Source organism: Oncorhynchus kisutch, linkage group LG5, assembly GCF_002021735.2.
Source record: "Oncorhynchus kisutch isolate 150728-3 linkage group LG5, Okis_V2, whole genome shotgun sequence".
NCBI lineage: Eukaryota > Metazoa > Chordata > Actinopteri > Salmoniformes > Salmonidae > Oncorhynchus > Oncorhynchus kisutch.
In genome coordinates, this window is record NC_034178.2 from 15,169,931 (window position 1) to 15,197,853 (window position 27,923).

At 43.4% G+C, this 27,923-nt stretch overlaps 1 protein-coding gene across 2 annotated transcripts in view; it reads right to left on the reverse strand.

The window, feature by feature from the left end:
- The window catches only part of pard3ba (par-3 family cell polarity regulator beta a), a 178,789-nt gene extending 152,941 nt beyond the window's left edge, over positions 1 to 25,848 (reverse strand). Inside the window, exons 1-3 of one of the 2 annotated variants that reach the window (XM_020482699.2) lie at positions 25,818 to 25,848; positions 24,949 to 25,071; positions 4,468 to 4,572 (exon numbers count right to left, since the gene is read on the reverse strand). In XM_020482699.2, the coding sequence (XP_020338288.1) occupies positions 4,468 to 4,572; positions 24,949 to 25,065 (222 nt within the window). In that variant the 5' untranslated portion in view covers positions 25,066 to 25,071; positions 25,818 to 25,848. Of the gene's footprint in view, positions 1 to 4,467; positions 4,573 to 24,948; positions 25,519 to 25,817 lie in introns of those variants that run through there. The other variant, XM_031824564.1, reaches the window with a different exon arrangement.
- Between the last annotated feature and the right edge of the window lie 2,075 nt (positions 25,849 to 27,923).

Consider the following 27,923-nt stretch of genomic DNA (forward strand, 5'->3'; position numbering starts at 1 on the left):
TCCTGGACTTCCTGACAGGCTGCCCCCAGGTGGTAAGGGTAGGTAACAACACATCTGTCACGCTGATCCTGAACAAGGGGGCCCCTCAGGGTGCGTGCTCAGTCCCCTCCTGCACTCCCTGTTCACTCATGACTTCATGGCCAGGCACGACTCCAACACCATCATTACGTTTGCCGATGACACAACAGCGGTAGGCCTGATAAACAACAATGACGAGACAGCGTATAGGGAGGTCAGAGATCTGTCCGTGTGGTGCCAGGACAATAACCTCTCCCTCAACGTTATCAAGACAAAAGGAGATGATTGTCGACTACAGGAAAAGGAGGACCAAGCACGCCCCCATTCTCATCGACAGGGCTGTAGTTGAGCAGGTTGAGAGCTTCAAGTTCCTTGGTTTCCACATCACCAACAAACTATCATGGTCCAAGCACACCAAGACAGACATGAAGAGGGCAGGACAAAACCTGGCATGGGTCCTCAGAACCTCAAAAGGTTCTACAGCTGCACCATCCTGACTGGTTGCATCACCGCCTGGTATGGCAACTGCTCAGCATCTGACCGCATGGCACTACAGAGGATAGTGCGTACGGCCCAGTACATCACTGGGCCACCAAGCTTCCTGCCATCCAGGACCTCTATACCAGGCGGTGTCAGCGGAAGGCCCTAAAAATAGTCAAAGACACCAGCCACCCTAGTCATAGACTGTTCTCTCTGATTCCGCGTGTCAAGCAGTACCGGAGCACCAAGTCTAGCTCCAAAAGGCTTCTTAACAGCCATAAGACTCCTGAACAGCTAATCAAATGGCAACCAGGACTATTTGCATTGTCCCCCTCACCCCCATTTTTACACTGCTGGTAATCTCTGTTTATTATCCATGCATAGACACTTTACCTCTGCCTACATGTACATATTGCCTTAATTACCTCACCTAACCGGTGCCCCAGCACATTGACTCTGTACCTGTACCCCCTGTATATATCCTCAATATTGTTATTTTACTGCTTAGTTCTTTTTTAGTTTTATTTCTTATTTTTCACTAAACACATATTTTTCTTAAAACTGCATTGTTGGTTAAGAGCTTGTAAGTAAGCATTTCACTGTAAGGTCTACACCTGTTGTATTCGGCGCATGTGACAAATATAATTTGATACCACCATAGAAATAGAATGAATGTAGAATGTCATTCTTTATGGGTACCACCAGCTGCCTCCTAGGAGGGCCCTGCTTCTGTTACTATAGACACAGAGATAAACTGTGGGACATTGTTGGATGGGTGATAAACATGTAAGCATTTAAACGACTGAGCAGGTAGCTCCCTCTCCTCTGTGGTGTGGCTCCAGCCCCTTGTTGTTCCAGGGGGTCACATATACAGATAGAGCCGCACTCCTCCCTCCCTCCCTCTTTCTGCATTCCCCTCATCATTCATCAGGCAGGCCTGAATATTCATGAGGAGACTTCTGGCCTGAGTTCCTGACTGGGGGGGTTAATGGAGCCTCTGGCGTGTGTGTGTGTGTGTACTGTAATCAAATCACTCCTGCCCCTCATCTACCACCAGTGGAGCGGGAGCTACGCTACACACATACAGCGCCATGCTAACCTGCTTGCCCACGGCTCCACAGGTAGGAGAGCCTCGGATGTGAAGGGCTCGCTAGTCGCTACGCTAGCAGACAAATAGACGGTCATTATCTACCATTAACATCCGTGGCTAACGCGGCACACATACTGTGCAGTGGACGGTCTCACAACGGACGCCTCATAGATCATTGATGGAGAGAGGAGTGCTGCTGGGAATGAGAGGACAAAAGCAATAAAGATAAAAACTTTTTTCCCATCACAGAGAGGAGTTCTAATAAACCATTGACATGGGCTGCGTTCCAAATTGCACTCTATTTCCTTTATAGAGCATTACTTTTGACCAGGGCCCAGTTTTATTAGTCATATGTACGGGATATGGATGGTATACATCGTCCAACGAAATGCTTTACTTGCAGGTTCCTTCTCGACAATGTAACTGCAATAACAAATAATAAAAGATTAGAATACAACCAAAGTAAATGGCAGCAGAATTTATAGTCCAATATTTACACGTGTATTGGGTAGGGGGCGGGGGGGGGGGGGGGGCAAGTGTATAAATTGAGCCGTATAATAGGAGTGGGGTGTGGTTGCAGCAGCTGTGATGTGTGTGTTGCATGAATGTACTCCTACTGAACATTAGGAACACCTGCAATTTCCATGACTTAGATTGCCCCAGGTGAAGGCTATGATCCCTTATTGATGTCACTTGTTAAATCCACTTCAAAATCAGTGTAGAGACAGGTTAAAAAAGGATTGTTAAGCATTGAGACATGGATTGTGTATGTGTGCCATTTAGAGAGCGAATGAATGGGCAAGACAAAAGATTTAAGTGTCTTTGAACGCAGCATGGTAGTAGGTGCCGGGCGCACCAGTTTGAGTCTGTCAAGAACTGCAACGCTGCTGGATTTTTCATGCTCAACAGTTTCCCGTGTGTATCAAGAATGGTCCACCACCCAAAGGACATCCAGCCAACTTGACACAACGGTGGGAAGCCTTTGAGTCAACGTCGGCCAGCAACCCTGTGGAACGCTTCCAACATCTTGTGGAGCACATGCCCTGGCGAATTCGGAGGGCAAAAGGGAGAGTAACTCAATATTAGAAAGATGTTCATAATATTTTGTCCACTCAGTGTACATGTGTGCGTACATTTGTGCGCTTGTTTGTATGAGTGAGTGCATGTATGCTAAGGAGCAGAGAATCAGACAGGGGGTCAGTTCAAGTGTTCAGCAGTCTGATGGCTTGTCGATAGTAGTGCACTACATAGGTCAATAGGGTGCAATTTGGGACAAATCCAGTCACAGAAATAAATCATATGTAATCAAGCTTAATTTCATTTGAGTTAGGATTTGAGTGTTTAGGATTAGGATTTGAGTGTTTTTAACAGAAAAGCAAGTGCATGTTTGCTATGCTATCCCGCTTGCAAGCTTTTACCGGCATTCGGTTATGCCGTAATAAATCGCCCCCAACCCTCCACTCACTCATAAACAAAGCCTTGTAAAAACAATGATGCAACACACTTCACCTACCTTGTAGATTTCCTTTATCGTTTGTATTCTTATCTTTCATTATTTCTTATTGTTGTTGCATTGTCGAGAAGGAACCTGCAAGTAAGCATTTCCTTGGACGGAGTAGACCATGTGCATTCCCTACACACAACTAATAAAACTTGAAACTTTAACATCGACAAAAATGACCACAGAGCATATCACAAAAGAAAGAGAAGTTCTTTTTTTAAAAGTTAACAACCGAGTTCAAGCATCTATTATTTATCCCTTTAATATTCAGAACTAACTATAATTTTAGTTTCAGTCCTGGAGGCACAGGACAAGCACAGTGCGAGTTCCACTCGCCCAGTAAGTTTAAATATAAATGGTTGTTGCAGAACACAGCACCGCCACCGAATAAATTATGAATATTCCATTTTCATTCTGTATTCCGTTCTTGCTGAGTAAGTGTTGGTAATTTATCATTCTATTCTGCTTCCCGCTTACAAGCCGTTATTAGCACATTTTAGGAATGTATAATGCCAAATCTTTTTTTCTTCCTAGAAAGTGGAGCAGTTTGTGTGGGTTCGTGCGTACACAGCAGGTGAAGGAGACCACACAGGTAAGGCATGATACACTAACAATGGTTGTCCATCCGCTGACTCTCACACCGAACCATTGCTCCCTATCTGAGGAACTCCCTTCCCTCATGGTTCAGTTGTTTCAGAGTGAAAAAGAAAAAGCGTGAACAAGATGAACTGCAAAACACTAAGCGACTATAACTAAACCCTGCCTCTCAGTGAGATGTATGACGCAATCCATCATGTGACTATAACTAAACCCTGCCTCTCAGTGAGATGTATGACGCAATCCATCATGTGACTATAACTAAACCCTGCCTCTCAGTGAGATGTATGACGCAATCCATCATGCACCAACCAACCATTATCAGACAGGCCAGACCAGATAAGCAAGTCCACAGAGTCGTCAGCACACACTACAGTCATAGTTCACAAATTACTGTATGTACGTACATGGTATGGGTTGTTTGCCTCTGTTTGAAAGCCAGTAACTAATTTCTGCATCTTGCTGTCATCCCTTCATGACACTTGATAAAAGTGTTTAGGCAATGAGACATATGACCACTTTCTCCAATCCCGCCTGTGAGAGGTTACATGCGTGTTGTGTTAATACCAGGCATCGAGTTGTACTACTCTGTTCACCTGCTCTGGGGTGAAGTGTACCCTAGGTACAGATCTAGGATCAACTTCCACACTCATAACCTTAACCATTAGCGGGGAAAACGCATAACTGACCAGAGGTCTAGGGGCAAGTTCACCCTGCCCCTGTCCACCCAGACGTAGATATTTTCATGATGTATATTAATGTTGACATCATTGGGCCTTACCTTGTCTCGGTCCTCCACCAGGTCAGCAAGCAGGTCATCCAGGTCCAAGATGCCCCCGTCACAGTACTCCATGCGGTGGGTCCGAACCAGGAAGTCCTCCCCATTCTGGTAGGCACAAAGAAAACATGGAGACATGAGCCTGATAAGAACCTGATCAGGTGGTTATTGGGTAAAAACACACTTTAATGGTCCTTTATGGCTCAGTTGGTAGATCATGGCGCTTGCAACGACAGGTTTGTGGGTTCGATTACCGGGGCCACCCATGCATAAAATGTATGCACGCCTGACCGAGTCACTTTGGATCAAAGCAGCCGCTAAATGGTATAGATTTACACTTCTGAAAAGCAGTTATTGTTGAAATGGTACCTTTTGCAACCTGCTAATATGAATACGGTAAACTGCAGCAAAAGCGTAACTTCCTCAAACCTTCATAAGACAAAACTGGGTTATGAAGCACCAAATGGCTGCACCGTTTCCTCTTTACAGATTCAGAAATATGGTTGAGAAGAGGATAACACATTGTGTGTGTTGTTTTTGTTTACTTACCTCATTATTATTTCCTAACAACAGGTTATCAAAATGTATGACAATAGCCAATTACAGTAGTTGTGTTTGTGTAAGTGGTGTTGGGGGCGTGTGGGGGGGGACGCATTTCTAGTTCCCCCCTCCCCACTCCGTGAGAGTGGTGGGCACATTCCTGAAGCGTCACTATAGCAACACAGGTCTGAGAACAGATAGGAAACCATCTTCCTGGTATCTTTTGTTCAGGACATGATCTGAAATCTGTGCCATTTTACTAAACAGTAGTGCTGAGCGATTAGTGCTTTTATAAGGTTCGGATTCAGTTCGATTACGGTTTCGATAATATATTTTTTTACATTAAATGCACTATGCATTGTGGGTTGAATGCTGTAACACAGAATAAAACAATTAATAAAAAGTCCCATGATGGTACTGACTGTCCATTACTGCTTATCACATAATTTATTCATATATATATATATATATATCTTTACTAAAATATTTCAGTTGTGTTTATTACATTTGATGACTTTATTATTTTATTCCAAGTCACCTGATCTCTATAGAGCTGCTGCCTATGCTGTCTGACAAAATCACTACCATAGTAGTTCTTCAAAGTAAATAAGGCATACTTGATGAATGCCAACTACCAAACCCTTCGCTCATGTATTTTCAAGTCTATCCCCTTGATCGCACATTCTTCTGTCCCTTTTACAGATCAGTAGCAGGTGTAAAAGTTGGCGCGCAATGCATTATGGTCATTGTAGTTAATTACCACGTTTTCTGAGCTAAACTATGTCGAATATTGGCCTGTTGGAAACTACAACTCCCAACGACATCACACAGTTCAGGCTTGATCTGATTTATCTCTAGAGAAACTCAGCAATGTGTGCATCTAGCTCACGGAAAATTATGAACAAAATAGAATTCAAAATAATTGAACTGACATTGGTCAATTAGTCGTTTAAAAATAATAATAATAACACTACTAAACAGTATTGTCTGAGAGATGGTCACACAACTCTAGCTTCCCCTTTTTGTGGCCAACAGGTCAAATGCACAAAAAGCCAGAATTGGAGAAGTTTAGGATGTAGGGCTCTATTTTTGGCTGGCGTTAAGGTGGCACTAGCGTCAAATGCACATTAGTGGGCAATTTAATTATGTACAGTGCCTTGCAAAAGTACTCATCCCCCTTGGCATTTTTCCTGTTGTGTTGCATTACAACCTGTAATTTAAAATTGATTTTATTTGGATTTCATGTAATCAACATACACAAAAATAGTCCAAATTGGTGAAGGGAAATGAAAAAAACAACTGGTTTTAAAAATAATCTTAAAAAAATGGAAAAGTGCTGGCGCAGTGGTTAAGGGCGCTGGCGCAGTGGTTAAGGGCGCTGGCGCAGTGGTTAAGGGCGCTGGCGCAGTGGGTTAAGGGCGCTGGCGCAGTGGTTAAGGGCGCTGGCGCAGTGGTTAAGGGCGCTGGCGCAGTGGTTAAGGGCGCTGGCGCAGTGGTTAAGGGCGCTGGCGCAGTGGTTAAGGGCGCTGGCGCAGTGGTTAAGGGCGCTGGCGCAGTGGTTAAGGGCGCTGGCGCAGTGGTTAAGGGCGCTGTACTGCAGCACCAGCTGTGCCACCAGAGACCCTAGGTTCGCGCCCAGGCTCTGTCGTAACCGGCCGCGACCGGGAGGTCCGTGGGGCGACGCACAATTGGCCCAGCGTCATCCGGGTTAGGGAGGGCTTGCCCGGTAGGGGTGTCCTTGTCTCATCGCGCACCAGTGACTAATGTGGCAGGCAGGGCACAGTGTGCGCTAACCAAGGTGGCCAGGTGCACGGTGTTTCCACCGACACATTGGTGCGGCTGGCTTCCGGGTTGGATGCGCGCTGTGTTAAGAAGCAGTGCGTCTTGGTTGGGTTGTGTATCGGAGGACGCATGACTTTCAACCTTCGTCTCTCCCGATCCCGTACGGGAGTTGTAGCGATGAGACAAGATACTAGCTACTAAACAATTGGATACCACGAAATTGGGGAGAAAAAGGGGTAAAATTAAACAAAAAGGACAAAAAAATATTTTAAAATGGAAAAGTGGTGTGTGCACGAGAGTTAGCTCTCGTTCCATTGCTTTTCTACAGACATAGGAATTCTCCGGTTGGAACATTATTGAACATTTATGATAAAAACATCCTAAAGATTGATTCTATACTTAGTTTGACAAGTTTCTACGGGCTGTAATATAACTTTTAACTTTTCGTCCGACGTTCGGCTGGACCTGAACGCATGTTTGGATTTGTTTACCAAACATGCTAACAAAAGAAGCTATTTGGACATAAATGATGGACATTATCTAACAAATCAAATATTTATCATGGAACTGGGATTCCTGGGAGTGCATTCTGATGAAGATCAAAGGTCAGTGAATATTTATAATGCTATTTCTGACTAATGTTGACTACACAATATGGCGGATATCTTTTTGGCTGCTTTGTTGTCTGAACGCTATACTCAGATTATTACATGGTTTGCTTTTTACGTAAAGTTTTTTTAAATCTGACACAGCGGTTGCATTAAGGAGAAGTATCTCTAATTCCATGTATAACACTTGTATTTTCATCAACATTTATGATGAGTATTTCTGTGAATTGATGTGGCTCTCTGCACAATTACTGCATGTTTTAGAATTACTGAACGTAACGCGGCAATGTAAAATGAGATTTTTTTTATGTAAATATGCACTTTATCAAACAAAACATACATGTATTGTGTAACATAAAGTCCTATGAGTGTCATCTGATGAAGATCAAAGGTTAGTGATTCATTTTCTCTCTATTTGTGCTTTTTGTGGATAAATGGGTGTGTTTTCTGTGAGTTGGTGGTGACCTAACAATCGTTTGTGGTGCATTTGCTGCAAAGCATTTTTGAAATCAGACACGGTGGCTGGATTAACGAGAATCTTAACTTTAAAATGGTGTAAAATACTTGTATGCTTGAGGAATTTTAATTATGAGATTTTTGTTGTTTTGAATTTGGCACCCTGCACTTTCACTGGCTGTTGGCGAGGTGGGACGCTACCGTCCCATATATCCCAGAGACACTGTTTCCATGCTTGTTCAATGAACCATAAAAGTGTAATGTACATGCACCTGTGGAACAGTTATTAAGACACTAACAGCTTACAGACGATAGACAATTACGACCCAAAAGAGGCCTTTTCACTGACTCTGAAAAACCACAAAAGTAGGATACGCAGGGTCCCTGCTCATCTGCGTGAACGTGCCTTAGGGATGCTGCAAGGAGGCATGAGGAATGCAGATGTGGCCAGGGCAATAAATTGCAATGTCTGTACTGTGAGACGCCTAAGACAGCATCACAGGGAGACAGGACAGACAGCAGATCATCCTCGCAGTGGCAGACCATGTGTAACACCTGCACAGGATCGGTACATCCGAACATCACACCTGCGGGACAGGTACAAGGTGGCAATAGGCTGAGAGAGGCTGGACTGAGGGATGGTAGGCCTGTTGTAAGGTAGGTCCTCACCACACATCACCGGCAACAACGTTGCCTATGAGCACAAACCTACCGTCGCTGGACCAGACAGGAATGGCAAAAAGTGCTCTTCACTGACAAGTCGCGGTTTTGTCTCACCAGGGGTGATAGTCGGATTCGCATTTATCGTCAAAGGAATGAGCGTTACACCGAGCCCTATACTCTGGAGCGGGATCGAGTTGGAGGGTCCGTCATTGTCTGGGGCGGTGTCACAGCATCATCGGACAGAGCTTGTCAATGCAGGCAATCTCAACGCTGTGTGTTACAGGGAAGACGTTCTCCTCCCTCATGTGGTACCCTTCCTGCAGGCTCATCCTGACAGGACCCTCCAGCATGACAATGCCACCAGCCATACTGCTCGTTCTGTGCGTGATTTCATGCAAGACAGAAATGTTGGATCGTAGGGTGAGGGCTAGGGCCATTCCCCCCCAGAAATGTCCTGGAACTTGCAGGTGCCTTGGTGGAAGAGTGGGGTAACATCTCACAGCAAGAACTGGCATATCTGGTGCAGTCCATGAGGAGGAGATGCAGTGCAGTACTTAATGCAGCTGGTGGCCACACCAAGATACTGACTGTTACTTTTCACTCACCCTTTGTTCAGGGACACATTATTCCAATTCTGTTAGTCACATGTCTGTGGAACTTGTTCAGTTTATGTCTCAGTTGTTGAATCTTGTCATGTTCCTACAAATATTTACACATGTTAAGTTTGATGAAAATAAATGCAGTTGACACTTTTTTTGCTGAGTATATATTTTCACCCCCTTTGCTATGAAGCCCCTAAATAAGATCTGGTGCAACCAATAAGCTTCAGAAGTCACATAATTAATTAAATAAAGTCCACCTGTGTGCAATCTAAGTGTCAAATGATCTGTCACATGATCTCAGTAAATATACACCTGTTCTGAAAGGCCCCAGAGTCTGCAACACCACTAGGTAAGGGACACCACCAAGCAAGCGGCACCATGAAGACCAATGAGCCTTCCAAACAGGGCAGGGACAAAGTTGTAGAGAAGTACAGATCAGAGTTGGTTATAAAAAAAATATCTGAAACATTGAACATCCCACGGAGCACCATTAAATCCATTATTAAAATAATTGAAAGAATATGTCACCACAGCAAACCCAACATCTCCCATCACCACAAGAACACAATCCCCACCGTGAAGAATGGTGGTCACAGTATCATGCTGTGGGGATGTTATTCATCGGCAGGGACTGGGAAACTGTTCAGAATGGAAGGAATGATGGGTGGTGCTAAATACAGGAAAATTCTTGAGGGACACCTGTTTCAGTCTTCCAGAGATTTGAGATTGGGATGAGGTTCACCTTCCAGCAGGACAATAACCCTACGCATACTGCTAAACAACACTTGATTGGTCTACAAATCAGCCGGGCTAGACAATCTGGACCCTTTCTTTCTAAAATTATCTGCAGAAATTGTTGCCACCCCTATTACTAGCCTGTTCAACCTCTCTTTCGTGTCGTCTGAGATTCCCAAAGATTGGAAAGCAGCTGCGGTCATCCGCCTCTTCAAAGGGGGGGATACTCTTGACCCAAACTGCTACAGACCTATATCTATCCTACCGTGCCTTTCTAAGGTCTTCGAAAGCCAAGTCAACAAACAGATTACCGACCATTTCGATTCTCACCATACCTTCTCTGCTATGCAATCTGGTTTCAGAGCTGGTCATGGGTGCACCTCAGCCACGCTCAAGGTCCTAAACGATATCTTAACCGCCATCGATAAGAAACATTACTGTGCAGCCGTATTCATTGATCTGGCCAAGGCTTTCGACTCTGTCAATCCCCACATCCTCATCGGCAGACTCGACAGCCTTGGTTTCTCAAATGATTGCCTCGCCTGGTTTACCAACTACTTCTCTGATAGAGTTCAGTGTGTCAAATCGGAGGGTCTGCTGTCCAGACCTCTGGCAGTCTCTATGGGGGTGCCACAGGGTTCAATTCTTGGACCGACTCTCTTCTCTGTATACATCAATGAGGTCGCTCTTGCAGCTGGTGAGTCTCTGATCCACCTCTACGCAGACGACACCATTCTGTATACTTCCGGCCCTTCTTTGGACACTGTGTTAACAACCCTCCAGGCAAGCTTCAATGCCATACAACTCTCCTTCCGTGGCCTCCAATTGCTCTTAAATACAAGTAAAACTAAATGCATGCTCTTCAACCGATCGCTACCTGCACCTACCCGCCTGTCCAACATCACTACTTTGGACGGCTCTGACTTAGAATACGTGGACAACTACAAATACTTAGGTGTCTGGTTAGACTGTAAACTCTCCTTCCAGACCCATATCAAACATCTCCAATCCAAAGTTAAATCTAGAATTGGCTTCCTATTTCGCAACAAAGCATCCTTCACTCATGCTGCCAAACATACCCTTGTAAAACTGACCATCCTACCAATCCTCGACTTTGGCGATGTCATTTACAAAATAGCCTCCAATACCCTACTCAACAAATTGGATGCAGTCTATCACAGTGCAATCCGTTTTGTCACCAAAGCCCCATATACTACCCACCATTGCGACCTGTACGCTCTCGTTGGCTTGCCCTCGCTTCATACTCGTCGACAAACCCACTGGCTCCATGTCATCTACAAGACCCTGCTAGGCAAAGTCCCCCCTTATCTCAGCTCGCTGGTCACCATAGCATCTCCCACCTGTGGCACACGCTGCAGCAGGTATATCTCTCTAGTCACCCCCAGAACCAATTCTTTCTTTGGCCGCCTCTCCTTCCAGTTCTCTGCTGCCAATGACTGGAAAGAACTACAAAAATCTCTGAAACTGGAAACACTTATCTCCCTCCCTAGCTTTAAGCACCAACTGTCAGAGCAGCTCACAGATTACTGCACCTGTACATAGCCCACCTATAATTTAGCCCAAACAACTACCTCTTTCCCAACTGTATTTTATTTATTTATTTATTTTGCTCCATTGCACCCCATTATTTTTATTTCTATTTTGCACATTCTTCCATTGCAAAACTACCATTCCAGTGTTTTACTTGCTATATTGTATTTACTTTGCCACCATGGCCTTTTTGCCTTTACCTCCCTTCCCACCTCATTTGCTCACATTGTATATAGACTTGTTTATACTGTATTATTGACTGTATGTCTGTTTTACTCCATGTGTAACTCTGTGTCGTATCTGTCGAACTGCTTTGCTTTATCTTGGCCAGGTCGCAATTGTAAATGAGAACTTGTTCTCAACTTGCCTACCTGGTTAAATAAAGGTAAAATAAAAAAATAAAAAAGGGGAAACATTTAAATGTCTTGGAATGGCCTAGTCAAAGCCCAGACCTCAATCCAATTGAGAATCTGTGGTATGACTTAAAGATCGCTGTACACCAGTGGAAGCCATCCAACTTGAAGGAGCTGGAGCAGTTTTGCCTTGAAGAATGGGCAAAAATCCCAGTGGTAAGATGTGCAAAGCCTATAAAGACATACCCCAAGAGACTTGCAGCTGTAATTGCTGCAAAGGGTGGCTCTACAAAGTATTGACTTTGTGGGGTGAATAGTTATGCACGCACAAGTTCTGTTTTGATGTCTTATTTCTTGTTTGTTTCAATAAAAAATATTTAGCATCTTCAAAGTGGTAGGCATGTTGTGTAAATCAAATTACACAAAAAAATATATTTTAATTCCAGGTTGTAAGGCAACAAAATAGGAAAAATGCCAAGGGGGTGAATACTTTCGCAAGCTACTGTAAAAACTGGTGCATTGGCATTTTCCAGCCCTTAACGCTGGGTTCGGCAATTTACCTGTCTTATATCAGCACGCTTGCGCTCAGATGGGCGGGGTGGAAATATTTGAGGTGTGTGCTGCTAATTTCAGGCAGTGCTGATAGGGATATTTATGTCCAAACAAAGGTTTTAGCAGAAACAAAGTTGGTTATGGCATGAATTTTGACAGCGGAAACGCAGCCTATCTACACTGCCCATATACACATGGAGTAAGAGTAGCCTAATGTGCTTTTGGTGCCTGTATTCTTCATATTTAGAAACATAAACTAATGTTTTTTCCCTATGATATTTGAGAGGGGAGGTTAAGGCTTTTTTTGTGTCTCCCCAATGCAATCGCAAAGTACTCAAGACTGTCGATAAAGGGATTGGCTCTTGAGACCGTTTGGAAATAAATGTTAATCACCAAAGCTTTATTCAAATATCAAGTTTGGGCCTCCCAGGTGGCGTAGTGGTCTAGGGCACTGCATCGCAGTGCTAGCTGTGCCACCAGAGAGTGCACAGAGTGCACAGTGTTTCCTCCAACACATTGGTGTGGCTGGCTTCCGGGTTGGATGCAGTGCGGCTTGGTTGGGTTGTTTCGAAGGAGGCATGACTTTCGACCTTCGTCTCTCCCGAGCCCGTACGGGAGTTGTAGCGATGAGACAAGATAGTAACTACTAATAATTGGATACTACGAAATTGTGGAGAAAAGGGGGTAAAATGTATTTAAAATAAAAAAATATATCATGTTTGAGAGGACTAAAACAGTGAGCCGACTTTTTAGCTATGCATTATAGGCAGGGCCACATTATTTTAGCCAAGCAGGCCACATTTTGGATGTGCGTAAAACCCTCCATCGTCTGCATTGTTTTAATATTATACATCCTTGGCAGAACGATAATTGGTTTCGTTTTGTTTCGAATTTGTTAGGCCTTATCAAAAACGAATTTAATCTTGTTTGACAACGTTTGGCATGTCCATGCTCAGCCATAATGCAATTTACAGTAGGCCTAGCCTCTATATCAGTGTGAATGCTGTTGAAGACATACAATTACTTAACAATGTGGACTGCAAATGTGTTCAAGTTAGGCCTACATTTTGTTATTTAGTTTCTGTAAGCCATTTAAACTATAAATGGACTAACATTGGAATTAGATTTGATTCCAAGGCAATACATAAGACCATAAATACACAACCTGAAGCAACCATATTTCGCCGTGGATCACGTCCTGATTGGCCAGTTGAGGGTCACACCCACAAGTTGTTCATTTATCAAAACCAATCCCTTTTGCGCCATTGTGTTAGGTGTTACAATAGTCCCTAATGTTATGCAAAGAATAAGTGTCAAGCTTCATGCAACATAAATCAAATCAGATTGACCCTGCTCAGATTCACCTGCTAACAGCTCAATGATATTTACAATAGCAAGTGTGTAGGCAACTACTCGGCCAATAGTCTCAGTGTTTTAGTGGATCATTAGTGGAGCTAGCCTGGGTACCAGACTGGTAACCCGGCGTCAGTGGAGCATCATCGTGTTACGAATGGGCATCTTACTCTGCTGCATCAAAGTCAGGCTTACACTATCAATAGGGGTCTGGCTTTAACAATGGCCCATGACAGAGAAAAAAAAAAGTAAATTTGTTTAAAACAAATAGTCAAGCTGTAATCTCAATGCCAGACACAGAGCCAGCCTCGACATTCCTTGAGTGGTACTGTATGGGGTACCAGAACGATACAACCACACTTGATAGTGGTGTAAAATAGAACAATTGAGAAAGAGATAATCAAATGTACAAGTCTAAATTAATTGTGAATTATAACGAAAAGCTGTGTGTGTGTTTGGCTCAACGCGCGCACACACACACACACAGTCGAGGGTACTCAGTGTTACCTTGTGGGAGCAGAGAAATGGATTTAGGCTTACACAGATCCTCTCTCACACATCAAAACAAGAACCCAACTGTAGCACATCTAATCTCCAGGCATAGCACGAATACCTCCCTTGAAAAACAGGTTTCACCTGTGGGAAGACCTGCACATTTTTCTCCCTGAGCAGGTGCATGGCACAGTTGTAGGAGAGTGAAGTTTCCCTTAGGTACAGATATATGATCACCTTCCCCTCCCCCAATCCAAACCTTAACCATTAGTGGGTAAAATACCAAAAGTGAACCCGGATCAGCATATCAGGGTAACCTCACCAGCCAACCTTCAGGAATGGAGACTGCCGATTGGCTCTCTCCCAGTGACAGAGGAATTAAAGGAAACACCCATAACACTAGAGAGACACTGCACCTGACTGCTCATTCAAATCACTCGGTGCATATTACTACACATCAGGATTTAGCCTAATTGGCAGTATTTCAGCTAGCTCTCTTGATATATGCATACTCCCATCTGGTTAGTATGTAGATTATTTTGCCAAACATCTCAAGGCACTTAAAAAGAAAATGGAATTATTATCTTGCCTAGTTTCTACCACTCTTCCTTAATCCTGTCTCATTACGTGACACTTCAAGAGAGTACATTGAGAAACAAAATCAGGACAGAAAAATCTGTCTTAAATTCTTGTTGTCAAACTCCATAAATTCCCATGTGTCATGGACATTCACATTTCTTGGGTCCCCTTCAAACCAACGGGACATGTGGCAATGGTGGATCAGTCAACACAATAGAATTAGGCCTAACAGTGACAGTCAGAGGGTACATTTCGGCAAATTACACCGCTAAGTCGCCCATTTGAAGCGATATCTCGAGAGCGTTGAAGCGCATAACGATTAGTGAAGCGCTTCGTCGCTAAATTCGGGGCGCTGGTTTTTCACACTTTAATCCTCCCAACACAATTACACAGCTGAAGGGAAATGTGTTGGATTAGCGTAAGAGAAGAAAAAGCATTAATGAACAAGCCAATAGAAAGCTATGGAGTACCTCAGAGGAAGTACAAGAGAAAGGGAACTGTAATGAACATAGCACTTCAATGTATTATTAGAAGGGAGAGGAACAGCAGCATAGGATGTAGTGCTTTGCTCTAGCTACAGTACATAGGATGTAGTGCTTTGCTCTAGCTACAGTACATAGGATGTAGTGCTTTGCTCTAGCTACTGTACATAGGAAGCAGTGCTTTGCTCTAGCTACTGTACATAGGAAGCAGTGCTTTGCTCTAGCTACACTACAGTACATAGGAAGCAGTGCTTTGCTCTAGCTACTGTACATAGGAAGCAGTGCTTTGCTCTAGCTACACTACAGTACATAGGATGCAGTGCTTTGCTCTAGCTACACTACAGTACATAGGATGCAGTGCTTTGCTCTAGCTACACTACAGTACATAGGAAGCAGTGCTTTGCTCTAGCTACTGTACATAGGAAGCAGTGCTTTGCTCTAGCTACTGTACATAGGAAGCAGTGCTTTGCTCTAGCTACTGTACATAGGAAGCAGTGCTTTGCTCTAGCTACTGTACATAGGAAGCAATGCTTTGCTCTAGCTACTGTACATAGGAAGCAGTGCTTTGCTCTAGCTACTGTACATAGGAAGCAATGCTTTGCTCTAGCTACTGTACATAGGAAGCAGTGCTTTGCTCTAGCTACTGTACATAGGAAGCAGTGCTTTGCTCTAGCTACTGTACATAGGAGGTAGTGCTTTGCTCTAGCTACAGTACATAGGAAGCAGTGCTTTGCTCTAGCTACACTACAGTACATAGGATGCAGTGCTTTGCTCTAGCTACTGTACATAGGAAGCAGTGCTTTGCTCTAGCTACTGTACATAGGAAGCAGTGCTTTGCTCTAGCTACTGTACATAGGAAGCAGTGCTTTGCTCTAGCTACTGTACATAGGACGTAGTGCTTTGCTCTAGCTACAGTACATAGGAAGCAGTGCTTTGCTCTAGCTACACTACTGTACATAGGAAGCAGTGCTTTGCTCTAGCTACTGTACATAGGAAGCAGTGCTTTGCTCTAGCTACTGTACATAGGAAGCAGTGCTTTGCTCTACCTACAGTAGCTACTGTACATAGGAAGCAGTGCTTTGCTCTACCTACAGTAGCTACTGTACATAGGAAGCAGTGCTTTGCTCTACCTACTGTACATAGGAAGCAGTGCTTTGCTCTACCTACAGTACATAGGAAGCAGTGCTTTGCTCTGCCTACTGTAGCTACTGTACATAGGAAGCAGTGCTTTGCTCTGCCTACTGTACATAGGAAGCAGTGCTTTGCTCTACCTACTGTAGCTACTGTACATAGGAAGCAGTGCTTTGCTCTACCTACAGTAGCTACTGTACATAGGAAGCAGTGCTTTGCTCTAGCTACAGTACAGACAGTGAAAATGGTTATAGAAGTGTCGGCACAACAACGTAAAAAGGATATTGGAGAATGTTTGAGTTTGTGAGAAACCCGTAAAAGACTTTGGATGCCCACTTTTCGAACAGCAACAACTTTATGAGAGAGGAAAATGCCCCGCTGTCAAATGTCAACACAAGGCAGGTTACAATTAACACTGGTTTATTCGACAAAAGCAATGTCTCCCCAAATTGTTTGGGACCCGTTCGACAGGAGTGCAGTTATTTTGTTTATTTATCGCGACAAATGATGGAAACTGTGATTCTCAAATTTGTTAGGCGGGGCACGTGATGTCAACACATAACTGTGAAGCTCCACTTCACATTTCATTCTACTAAATCAATGTTTCAACTATAAATAGAATGTTTCTTTGCAGGATCCTTGTACTGACTTTCAAGAAATGCTCAATTGCATCGCCTTGCGTTTCTGGTCACCATCCAATTATTACAGATCTCCAGGAGTGCAAGTTTCACCATGGCATGAGAATTATTAGAATAATGGCAAATATTACTCAATTTGCATTCTATGCTTGCTGGCTTTTGCGGGCGACCTGAGACATGAAACAGATAGGTGGGAGGGCATACAAACTGTTGCCAATTTAATAATGAGGAATTTGCCTAAATGGGTAATGGAAACACTTCAACCACTTTTTTCTATACTATTTTTTTTATTTTTTATTTTTAGGTGTGACGTCATTACTTCCAGCTGTTTTTATAAACACAAGATTGTTAAATGGAAATGCACCATAACAGGCAATTGTCAAATCTATTTTCTATGCAAACTTCATTAATTTTGACAACAGTGGCGGTCAGTGCCGTTTAAGATAAGGGAGGACAATATTATTTTTTTCATGAGCATGGCCTTATTTCTGTTATTGCATATTCTATTCACCCAGCTCAATGTAACATATGTAACAGGCTACAGGCTTAGGCTACTACATGACTCAAATTTTCCTTGTACCCATTGTGAGGTTGCTACAACCTAGCTTATGAATGAATGCTTACAACATAGGTGCACAGGTCAAGATCATTTTCAGTAATCAAGGTGACAGACCGTGACACAAACATCCCTTCCTGTCGTCACTTCCTGTTGAATGCGGAATGAGGGATAGCTCAGTTTGTTGCTTTGGGAAGGATTGAAAGTCTATTGAAAAGTTCATTTCTAGCTCGCTACCTTATGAGTTTGGATCCTGTAACGCATTTGGGATCAGTTACTGGGACCACTACCATCTGTCCAGTGATCCTGCCAACCAAGGCAGGGTCTTAGGAGGCAGCCTAGCTGCAAGCTAGCTACCCATCAAGCTAGCATGGATTTGTTGAGGGCTTTAACACAGCCCGCGAAGCGGTTAGCCATTGTGGATGGAAATGCGTATTGACCCAGGATTGTAGTTGTCTAGACCCCTGCTGCAACCTGCCCTGTTTGGAACTGCGAGGAGTAAGAGCGTAACCTACATTGTTACCACGACGAAGCCCAAAGCCGGTCGGGAGTACCGTTGAGGACAGTGGTATCATAAGGTGAAGGATCTTTAAAAAATAATAATAAAGTGTTACACACGCAGTTGTTACAACAAGAAAAAAGCAACAAGAAAATAGTGTTTTGTCCAAATACTGGTGGAGTCAACTAATAAAAGAATGGACGACCTAACCAGAACGGTCCAGAACCTGAAAAGGAGTTTGCAGTTCCCCCAGGGTCAGCTCGTTGAGTTTAAAACAAGAGAATGGCAAGATGAAAGCAATCTGTAAGTCATTGAGAAGGGGCATCAGATCTGTATGTGAATCCATGATAATAATGAAAGAGAAATCTGATGAGCTCAAGGGACAATCACAGCAGAACAACATGATTGTGGACAGAATTACAGATTCTCCACGTGAGACCTGGACAGACTGATTACCAGGACGTGTACTCAAAGCATGAGCAGACCAACTGGTAAGTGTCTTCGCTGACATTTTCAACCTCTCTCTGGCCGACTCTGTAATACCGACATGTTTCAAACAGACCACCATAGTCCCTGTGCCCAAGAAAGCAAAGGCAACATGCCTAAATGATTACCTCCCTGTAGCACTCACATCAGTAGCCATGAACTGCTTTGAAAGGCTGGTGTTGCTACAGATGCTGGTTCAATACCCGTGCCAGCCTCGACTGGGAGACCCATGAGTTGACTGTAGGTTTTGTGTTTCTCTCTCTCTAAAAACAGAAATAACTAATTCTAAATAACAAACTGGCTTTATTTACAAATTAGTAACAATGTCTCAACCCATGTTCAAGAATGGCCTTTTTCCTCGCAAATTTTACGTTATTTATAAACAAAATCTCCCAAATATTTTTTCTTTATTTTTTTAAATAAAGCTAATATTATTAATTTAGAATTATATAAAAGCCCCTTGGATATTCTCACAAATATATTATTAACAGGACAATATATATATTGGTCATGGTTCCCGAGTGGCACGCAATGGGATTGCCTTGCAGTTCTCCAGCTGTATCCAGGGATGGGCCGCAGAGAAGACAGACCTAGACCTTGGGGAAGGGAGGAGGAGGAAAGGGGAGCGGGGATGGACCCCCACCCCGCCACACTGGGTAGCACAGAGCAACACTTTAAGGGGCATTGCACTAATAATGGCACTGACTAGGGAAACGTTGCCGCTGTTCTTAGTGCCAGTCTGCACGTTCAAACCAAAACAATGTAACTGATAATGGCATCTTGATGCTTTCGTTAATAAAATAATGATAAAAATACTCTTTCAAAATGCCAATGTTTATTTAGTGATGGATACATAATGAATTACTATGGGAATAAATATCACTGAATTACAGAAATATTGGAACAAACTTGTCTAATGAAGGCAAACAAATTGTTGCTTACCAGAAAATACTCTTTCAACCACACACGGTCACGTTGTACAGCACCATTAAGGTTATTAGCAGGTAACTGGACAATAGACTTGCCTAGGAGGGTAGGGGAGAATGCTATCATCAAATGTATTTCTTAGTTAGGTTGGCTGTATCACAACCGGCAGTGATTGGTTACAATTTCAGTTTAATCCACCAGAAAAGACAAAACAAATAATAGAACAAAAAGTATTATTATTATTATTATTATTATTATTATTATGTATCACATCTGACCATGATTGGGAGTCCCATAGGGCGGCGCACAATTGGCCCAGCGTTTCGCTCCCTCTAAAAACAGAAATAAATGTTTTGGCCATTATTCAGATTACGATCGCTCACTTTATTTTTTATTTTTTTTATGAAATAACCTAAATAAAAATCATTATATATTATCAAGTTGATTGCACAGTCATATAGCCCGGCACCTACATACAACTGAGTGACTCACTCATTCATGGATTTGTATCAAAATAAATAAGTACCAACATGCTTTCTTATAGTCTTTAATAAAGAAATGTTTTGGTTATCCTGACCTGGACACCATGTACAGTATTACCAAAAAATATGGACATGCCTGGAAACCAATATACAGTGCCTTGCGAAAGTATTCGGCCCCCTTGAACTTTGCGACCTTTTGCCACATTTCAGGCTTCAAACATAAAGATATAAAACTGTATTTTTTTGTGAAGAATCAACAACAAGTGGGACACAATCATGAAGTGGAACGACATTTATTGGATATTTCAAACTTTTTTTTAACAAATTAAAAACTGGAAAATTGGGCGTGCAAAATTATTCAGCCCCTTTACTTTCAGTGCAGCAAACTCTCTCCAGAAGTTCAGTGAGGATCTCTGAATGATCCAATGTTGACCTAAATGACTAATGATGATAAATACAATCCACCTGTGTGTAATCAAGTCTCCGTAAATTTGCTTTGACTATGTACTCTGATTTCAGAGCGTTCACGTCGGAGTGTGCCAGACCGCAGAATAACTGATGAATTTACGAATGCTCAACACCCATTGAATATGGCCGGGGTCAGTAAACGTTGGCAAAAAAACGTAATAAAATTGTTGCCAGAAGCACAGGTACAGTCACCAACGCTCTGGATAACATAAAAACAGCCTAACCAAGTCTGCTAGGGCAAGTAAAATGGTAAAAGTGAGCTGTTCCCTCATGTGTCTGGAAGTAGCTAGCAAGCTAGCCAGTTAGCTTGGGTGCTTGACTGCTGTTGAACTTACAACACACCCGTAGTATAAACCCACCTTCACTCTTGACATCTTTGAATGTTTAGTACATGGCCTCACATGTGAATCCTTAATGAGATGGGTGGGCTAAGGCTTAAGAGGGTGTGAACAATGCTGAATGGGTGCAGACAAAGAAGAGCTCTCTAGTCGGTGTAGCAAAACATTCAAGGGCCATTTCCTCAAAAAGTGACGTTACAAGTTTATCAACTTTCAAAGCAGAATTACTTTCCCATTGTTCCTCAACTGTAGTGTATGATATACCATTTTCTAGTGCCGAGTCTCTACTTTTATCCAATGTAAAAAACACAATTTCAAATTTTCCTACATAAGACCAAATTGAGCCGGTCAGTCACATAAATAATTCCTTCTACGTGTTCTCCTCCTTTTACCTTCAGTGCACAACACATCAGCGGTCTGTGAACAGGTGAAAAAACCTTTCCAAGCCAAACCTTCATATCATGACAGTTAACCACTACAAAGAGCCTACATTGTCATCATGTCATAGTCAATTTGAACTAAGGCGTTAGTAAACCCGCTACAATCATGCAGTACAGTGTACAGTCAGAAATCAGTTTAGCAGTTACACAGGGGGGCCACGATGGTAATAAATTAATAAAACCAAAAGCTTACCTCGACCAGGAAGAGTTCCAGTGTTGTGCCGGGTGTTTGAGTGGGCTAAACTAGCTAGCTGCATTTGCTAGCTAAGTGAATATACACTGCTCAAAAAAATAAAGGGAACACTTAAACAACACAATGTAACTCCAAGTCAATCACACTTCTGTGAAATCAAACTGTCCACTTAGGAAGCAACACTGATTGACAATAAATTTCACATGCTGTTGTGCAAATGGAATAGATAACAGGTGGAAATTATAGGCAATTAGCAAGACACCCCCAATAAAGGAGTGGTTCTGCAGGTGGGGACCACAGACCACTTCTCAGTTCCTATGCTTCCTGGCTGATGTTTTGGTCACTTTTGAATGCTGGTGGTGCTTTCACTCTAGTGGTAGCATGAGACGGAGTCTACAACTCACACAAGTGGCTCAGGTAGTGCAGCTCATCCAGAATGGCACATCAATGCGAGATGTGGCAAGAAGGTTTGCTGTGTCTGTCAGCGTAGTGTCCAGAGCATGGAGGCGCTACCAGGAGACAGGCCAGTACATCAGGAGACGTGGAGAAGGCCATAGGAGGGCAACAACCCAGCAGCAGGACCACTATCTCCGCCTTTGTGCAAGGAGGAGCAGGAGGAGCACTGCCACAAATGTGCATGTGTCTGCTCAAACGGTCAGAAACGGTCAGGTGGGGGTTGTGCTTACAGCCCAACACCGTGCAGGACGTTTGGCATTTGCCAGAGAACCCCAAGATTGGCAAATTCGCCACTGGCGCCCTGTGCTCTTCACAGATGAAAGCAGGTTCACACTGAGCACATGTGACAGACGCGACAGTCTGGAGACGTCGTGGAGAACGTTCTGCTGCCTGCAACATCCTCCAGCATGACCGGTTTGGTGGTGGGTCAGTCATGGTGTGGGGTGGCATTTCTTTGGGGAGCCACACAGCCCTCCATGTGCTCGCCAGAGGTATCCTGACTGCCATTAGGTTCCAAGATGAGATCCTCAGACCCCCTGTGAGACCATATGCTGGTGCGGTTGGCCCTGGGTTCCTCCTAATGCAAGACAATGCTAGACCTCATGTGGCTGGAGTGTGTCAGCAGTTCCTGCAAGAGGAAGGCATTGATGCTATGGACTGGCCCGCCCGTTCCCCAGACCTGAATCCAATTGAGCACATCTGGGACATCATGTCTCGCTCCATCCACCAACGCCACGTTGCACCACAGACTGTCCAGGAGTTGGCGGATGCTTTAGTCCAGGTCTGGGAGGAGATCCCTCAGGAGACCATCCACCACCTTATCAGGAGCATGCCCAGGCGTTGTAGGGAGGTCATACACTACTGAGCCTCATTTTGACTTGTTTTAAGGACATTACATCAAAGTTGGATCTGCCTGTAGTGTGGTTTTTCACTTTAATTTTGAGTGTGACTCCAAATCCAGACCTCCATGGGTTGATACATTTGATTTCCATTGATCATTTTTGTGTGATTTTATTGTCAGCACATTCAACTATGTAAAGAAAAAAGTATTTAATAAGAATATTTCATTCATTCAGATCTAGGATGTGTTATTTTAGTGTTCCCTTTATTTTTTTGAGCAGTGTATATAGCTTGCCATGTCTTGCTTACTCCCCCTTAATCTCTCTCTCTGAGTCAACTACTTACCACATTTTGCACACTACAGTGCTAGCTAGCTGTAGCTTATGCTTTCAGTACTAGATTCATTCTCAGATCCTTTGATTGGGTGGAAAACATGTCAATTCATGCTGCAAGAGCTCTGACAGGAGGACGTCCTCCAGAAGTTGTCATCATTACTGTGAAAGTCTATGGAATGGGTTAAGAACCATGAGCCTCCGAGGTTTTGTATTGAAGTCAATGTACCCAGTGGAGGACAGAAGCTAGCTGTGTGTGCTGCTCAGGCTACTATTGACATTCATTGCAGAAAAGTGTGTTTTAATCAATTATTTGGTGACAAGTGAATATATTTAGTATATTCTTTTTATGTTTCACAATTTATATTTTCATGAAGTTCACTGAGGAAGATGGTCCTCCCCTTCCTCCTCTGAGGAGCCTCCACTGCTCAAAGCAAATATAATATTGATGGACACATAGCTACAGAGAACTCATGGCTGTCTGAGTCTTACCATATTGGCACGGGCTATGGCTGTAACCTGAGTGGCAGGGACAAACCATGCAGCTACACTACCTTCCCTTTTCCACTGAGAGAGGTTGACTGACATTCCTCCGTGTGCCTTCTCCACACAGACCCAGGATATCTCTGTTTAAGCCAAGGACACCGGACACTGTCTATGAATGCTGTCACACCAGTGGCAGGCAATTAGAGAGCTGCAAAGTTCATGGTTTACGATAGAGTGGATCCTCACCAGCCAACCCCTTGATTGTTCCTAGGATGAATCTCACTAGACGCAGGTAATTTCACTTTGTGGGACCCTGGGTTTGTTTTGATCATGTCCGAGGGATTTCTAGGTCAGTGAGATGTGTTTCACACATAATTGGCCACAAAGAGGTTTCTACTAATTCTACCAATTGAAGCCAAACATAATTTAGACAAGGGTAGCTATGCAGCCACATATTGTAAGTCCCTGAGTTTTTTTCCCATGTGACCTGATCAGGACAAACTCAGGGTCCTATAACCAATGACAGGGGGAAAACTTGCCTGGATGTTGGGCTGCAACTGAAATCCAGTGTGCATCCCAAATGGCACCCTATTTCCTATATAGTTCACTACTATAGCTCACTACTTTTTCAACTTAGGGCCTTGTCAAAAGTAGTGCACTTTATAGGGAAAAGATGCCATTTGGGACACAAACCCAGTCAGCCCAGGGCCTGGGGAGACCTGGCAGATGAGAGCCCACCAACGCAGGTGGGTGCCTGGGTGGAAGCCACCCATCCCCACTGCCTGCCTGGCATAACCCTGTCCATCACGGGCCTCCTGCCATCGCGCCAGGGAAAAACCAGCTGATAACACTGAGCTGTCAGCCACCCTAATCCCCCATCAATCAGAGGACAAAGGCTGTTGTCCGCCACACAGGCTAGGCGAAACGATGCAGAGCACATCAAACAGAGTCCCACCTGCACAGGGAGATACTGACCGTTTCAACAGAGCCATATAGAACATCTCTAGACAGCTGCATGCTAGCTGGGGCACATGATACTCATATAGACCACTAACACCTGGCTTTCTGGTGCTTACAAAGAAAGTGATTAAAAGTTATTTACAATGTGTCCCGTTGATTTGTACCCTGGCATATACACTGTCCAGAATAATAACATGGTGGTTTCAAGTATCTGTATCTATGGCTTGGAAATTTTGCAACGAAATCCAGTTTCTATTGGACAAATGCAGGTAAGTCCCTCCCCGTTTCGTACCATTTGCTTCCGCTTGGTTAATGGTAAACGGTTTCCGTTTCAAGAGTTAATGAATATAGCCTAATGTAGGAAAATATGTAGTAGACTATTGTTTAAAATTTTTATAAATAATTAAAATGACAAACAAACCGGATTAAAAGGGAGGGTATAAAAACAAACGTCAGCCAAAGTAAAATACGTCAATATATTTCAAAAGAGCCCATTTTGCTTACCTGTTCCAGAATCTTTCGATACCTCTGGTTGGCTTGGTCTACCAACTCCCGAACTGTCCATTCTACTTTACACGGAACGACCACTGCAGTTGCTCCAAAAGTTACAGTGACTTTCATGTTGTCCTTGTAATCCGAAAAAAAGTTATTTGAAGAACAGCCTTCTTTGATAATCTGTATATTCCTCTGTGATTCCTTCACATGCGAGAGGCTGCGAAGCGCTTGTTACCGCACAAGCCTCAACCGAAACCGGAGCAAAGATGTCACTGGACAAATTTACAATGACAAAATGACACGCGTGCATTAAAAAGTACTACTCAAAACTACAATTTACGATAATAAAAAACATTTGCTTTTCTCAATTATCGGTCAAATTAATAAACGAAGTAGCCTTCATTGTTTTGTCGGCTGAACTATACCTGTTGGTCATTGCACTGACATCCGGAAGTTGATCAACATAAATCACGTCATGGTAGGTTTCCACTAGTTACCACAAACACAAAGTCAAAATTGGCTATTGTCCTATCGTAAAAATGTATCAAAATAAAGATGAATTTAAGGTTAGGGAAAAGGTTACCAGTGTGGTTAGTTCTAAAATCAGATTTTAAGAAGATACATTTTTGAAATGGGCATGGTTTATGACTGTGGCTGTGGTAACTAGTGATGACCCAATGTTAGGCTGTTGAAAACGTATCAACGATTGCTTCGAATATTTATCTTCTCAAAGATTCAACTTCGTCGTCTTTCCTACTTTAAGCCATTTTCTTTTTAACATGACAATGATCGTAAACTATGTAGAGCCAGTTTACCATAAACCCTGCTTTGATTTTATACCCTAAAAATATACAAGTTCAAAGCGGCATCATGCTTACCAAACAACCACGAGCAAATCACTGCCTAAACTTTGTTAAAGGGCCAATACGTCATTTATGGCGAGGGATTGAGAGTTTAACATGCTAACCACTGCCATATAAAGTCAAAAGAAAAAACCTGAAGGAGGAAAGATTACTAGAAATGAACTGGGTTTAATCTGTGGATTCATTGTCGGGGGCATAACCTTGTGCATTTCAGGTAAAAAATAAAAAAACAACTCAACGTTTCTATCCCAGGACAAATTAGCTAGCAACAGCAGGCTCGCTAGCTAAATTGCCATAAATGTATAATGATTTTCAACCTGTCCCCAAATAATATAGTTGGTTCAGAGTTTGTTTTGATATTTCAACCTGCGTGTCCTGATCATGTCTGGTGGGGTGGACAAAATCAACAAGCTTGTGTAACGGATGTGAAACGGCTAGCTAGTTTGCGGTGGTGCGCGCTAAATAGTGTTTCAATTGGTGACTTCACTTGCTCTGAGACCTTGAAGTAGTGGTTCCCCTTGCTCTGCAAGAGCCGTGGCTTTTGTGGAGCGATGGGTAACGATGCTCGTGGGTGACTGTTGTCTGTGCAGAGGGTCCCTGGTTCGCGCCCGGCGAGGGGACGTTTTAAAGTTATACTGCTACATTGATGCTGTTGACCCGGATCACTGGTTGCTGCGGAAAAGGAGGAGGTCAAAGTAACAGCTAGCTAGTTAGCAGTGGTGCACGCTAGATAGTTATTATTATTTACCTTTATTTAACTAGGCAAGTCAGTTAAGAACAAATTCTTATTTTCAATGACGGCCTAGGAAAAGTGGGTTAACTGCCTGTTCATGGGCAGAACGACAGATTTGTACAGCTCGGGGATTTGAACTTGCAACCTTCCGGTTATTAGTCCACTGCTCTAACCACTAGGCTACCCTGCCGCCTCAATTCAATTGGTGACTTCACTTGCTCTGAGACCTTGAAGTAGTGGTTCCCCTTGCTCTGCAAGAGCCGTGGCTTTTGTGGAGCGATGGGTAACGATGCTTCGTGGGTGAGGGTATGGGCGAGGGGACGGATTCAAGTTATACTGTTACACGTGTGATGGCACATGCGGGCGAGTGGTGTGGTCACCATGTAATTCCAACACATAGCCATGGTATTCAAGCCTCAACCTTCGCCTAAGAGATTTGTTGATATGGAATATTTTTGTTTAGGTTATTCAATTCATTCCTCAAGCAAGCCAACTTTGCTCATTTGAAATCCCTGAAAAAGTCTGTTTAATTTTGTGAGATGGAACATTATTACTTCATCTTAAATTCAGGTTTTCTGCATCTTCTAACTGCTAAGTAGAAAATGTCGCCATATCGTCAATTATCAAGGAACCTACCAGGTACAACCCTAAATCTGTAAACACGAGCACCCTCATAGATATCATCCTGACCAACCTGCCCACGAAATACACCTCTGCTGTCTTCAACCAGGATCTCAGCGATTACTGCCTCATTGGCTGCGTCCGTAATGGGTTCGCGGTCAAACAATCACCCCTCATCACTGTCAAACGCTCCCTGAAGCACTTCAAAGAGCAGGCATTTCTAATCGACCTGGCCCGAGTATCCTGGAAGGATATTGACCTCATTCAGTCAGAGGATGCCTGGTTATTCTTTAAAAGTGCTTTCCTCGCCATCTTAAATAAGCATGCCCCATTCAAAAAAATGTAGAACTAAGAACAGAAATAGCCCTTGGTTTACTCCAGACTTGACTGCCCTTGACCAGCACAAAAACATCCTGTGGCGTACTACATTTGCATTGAATAGCCCCTGCGATATGCAACTTTTCAGGGAATTTAGGAACCACTGTACACAGCCAGTTAGGAAAGCAAAGGCTAGCTTTTTCAAACAGAAATTTGCATCCTGTAGCACAAACTCCAAATATTTCTGGGACACTGTAATGTCCATGGAGAATAAGAGCACCTCCTCCCAGCTGCCCACTGCACTGAGGCTAGGAAACACTGTCACCACCGGTAAATCTACTATAATTGAGAATTTCAAGAAGCATTTTTCTATGGCTGGCCATGCTTCCCACCTGGCTACCCCTACCAAGGTCAACAGCTCTGCACCCCCCACAGCAATTTGCCCAATC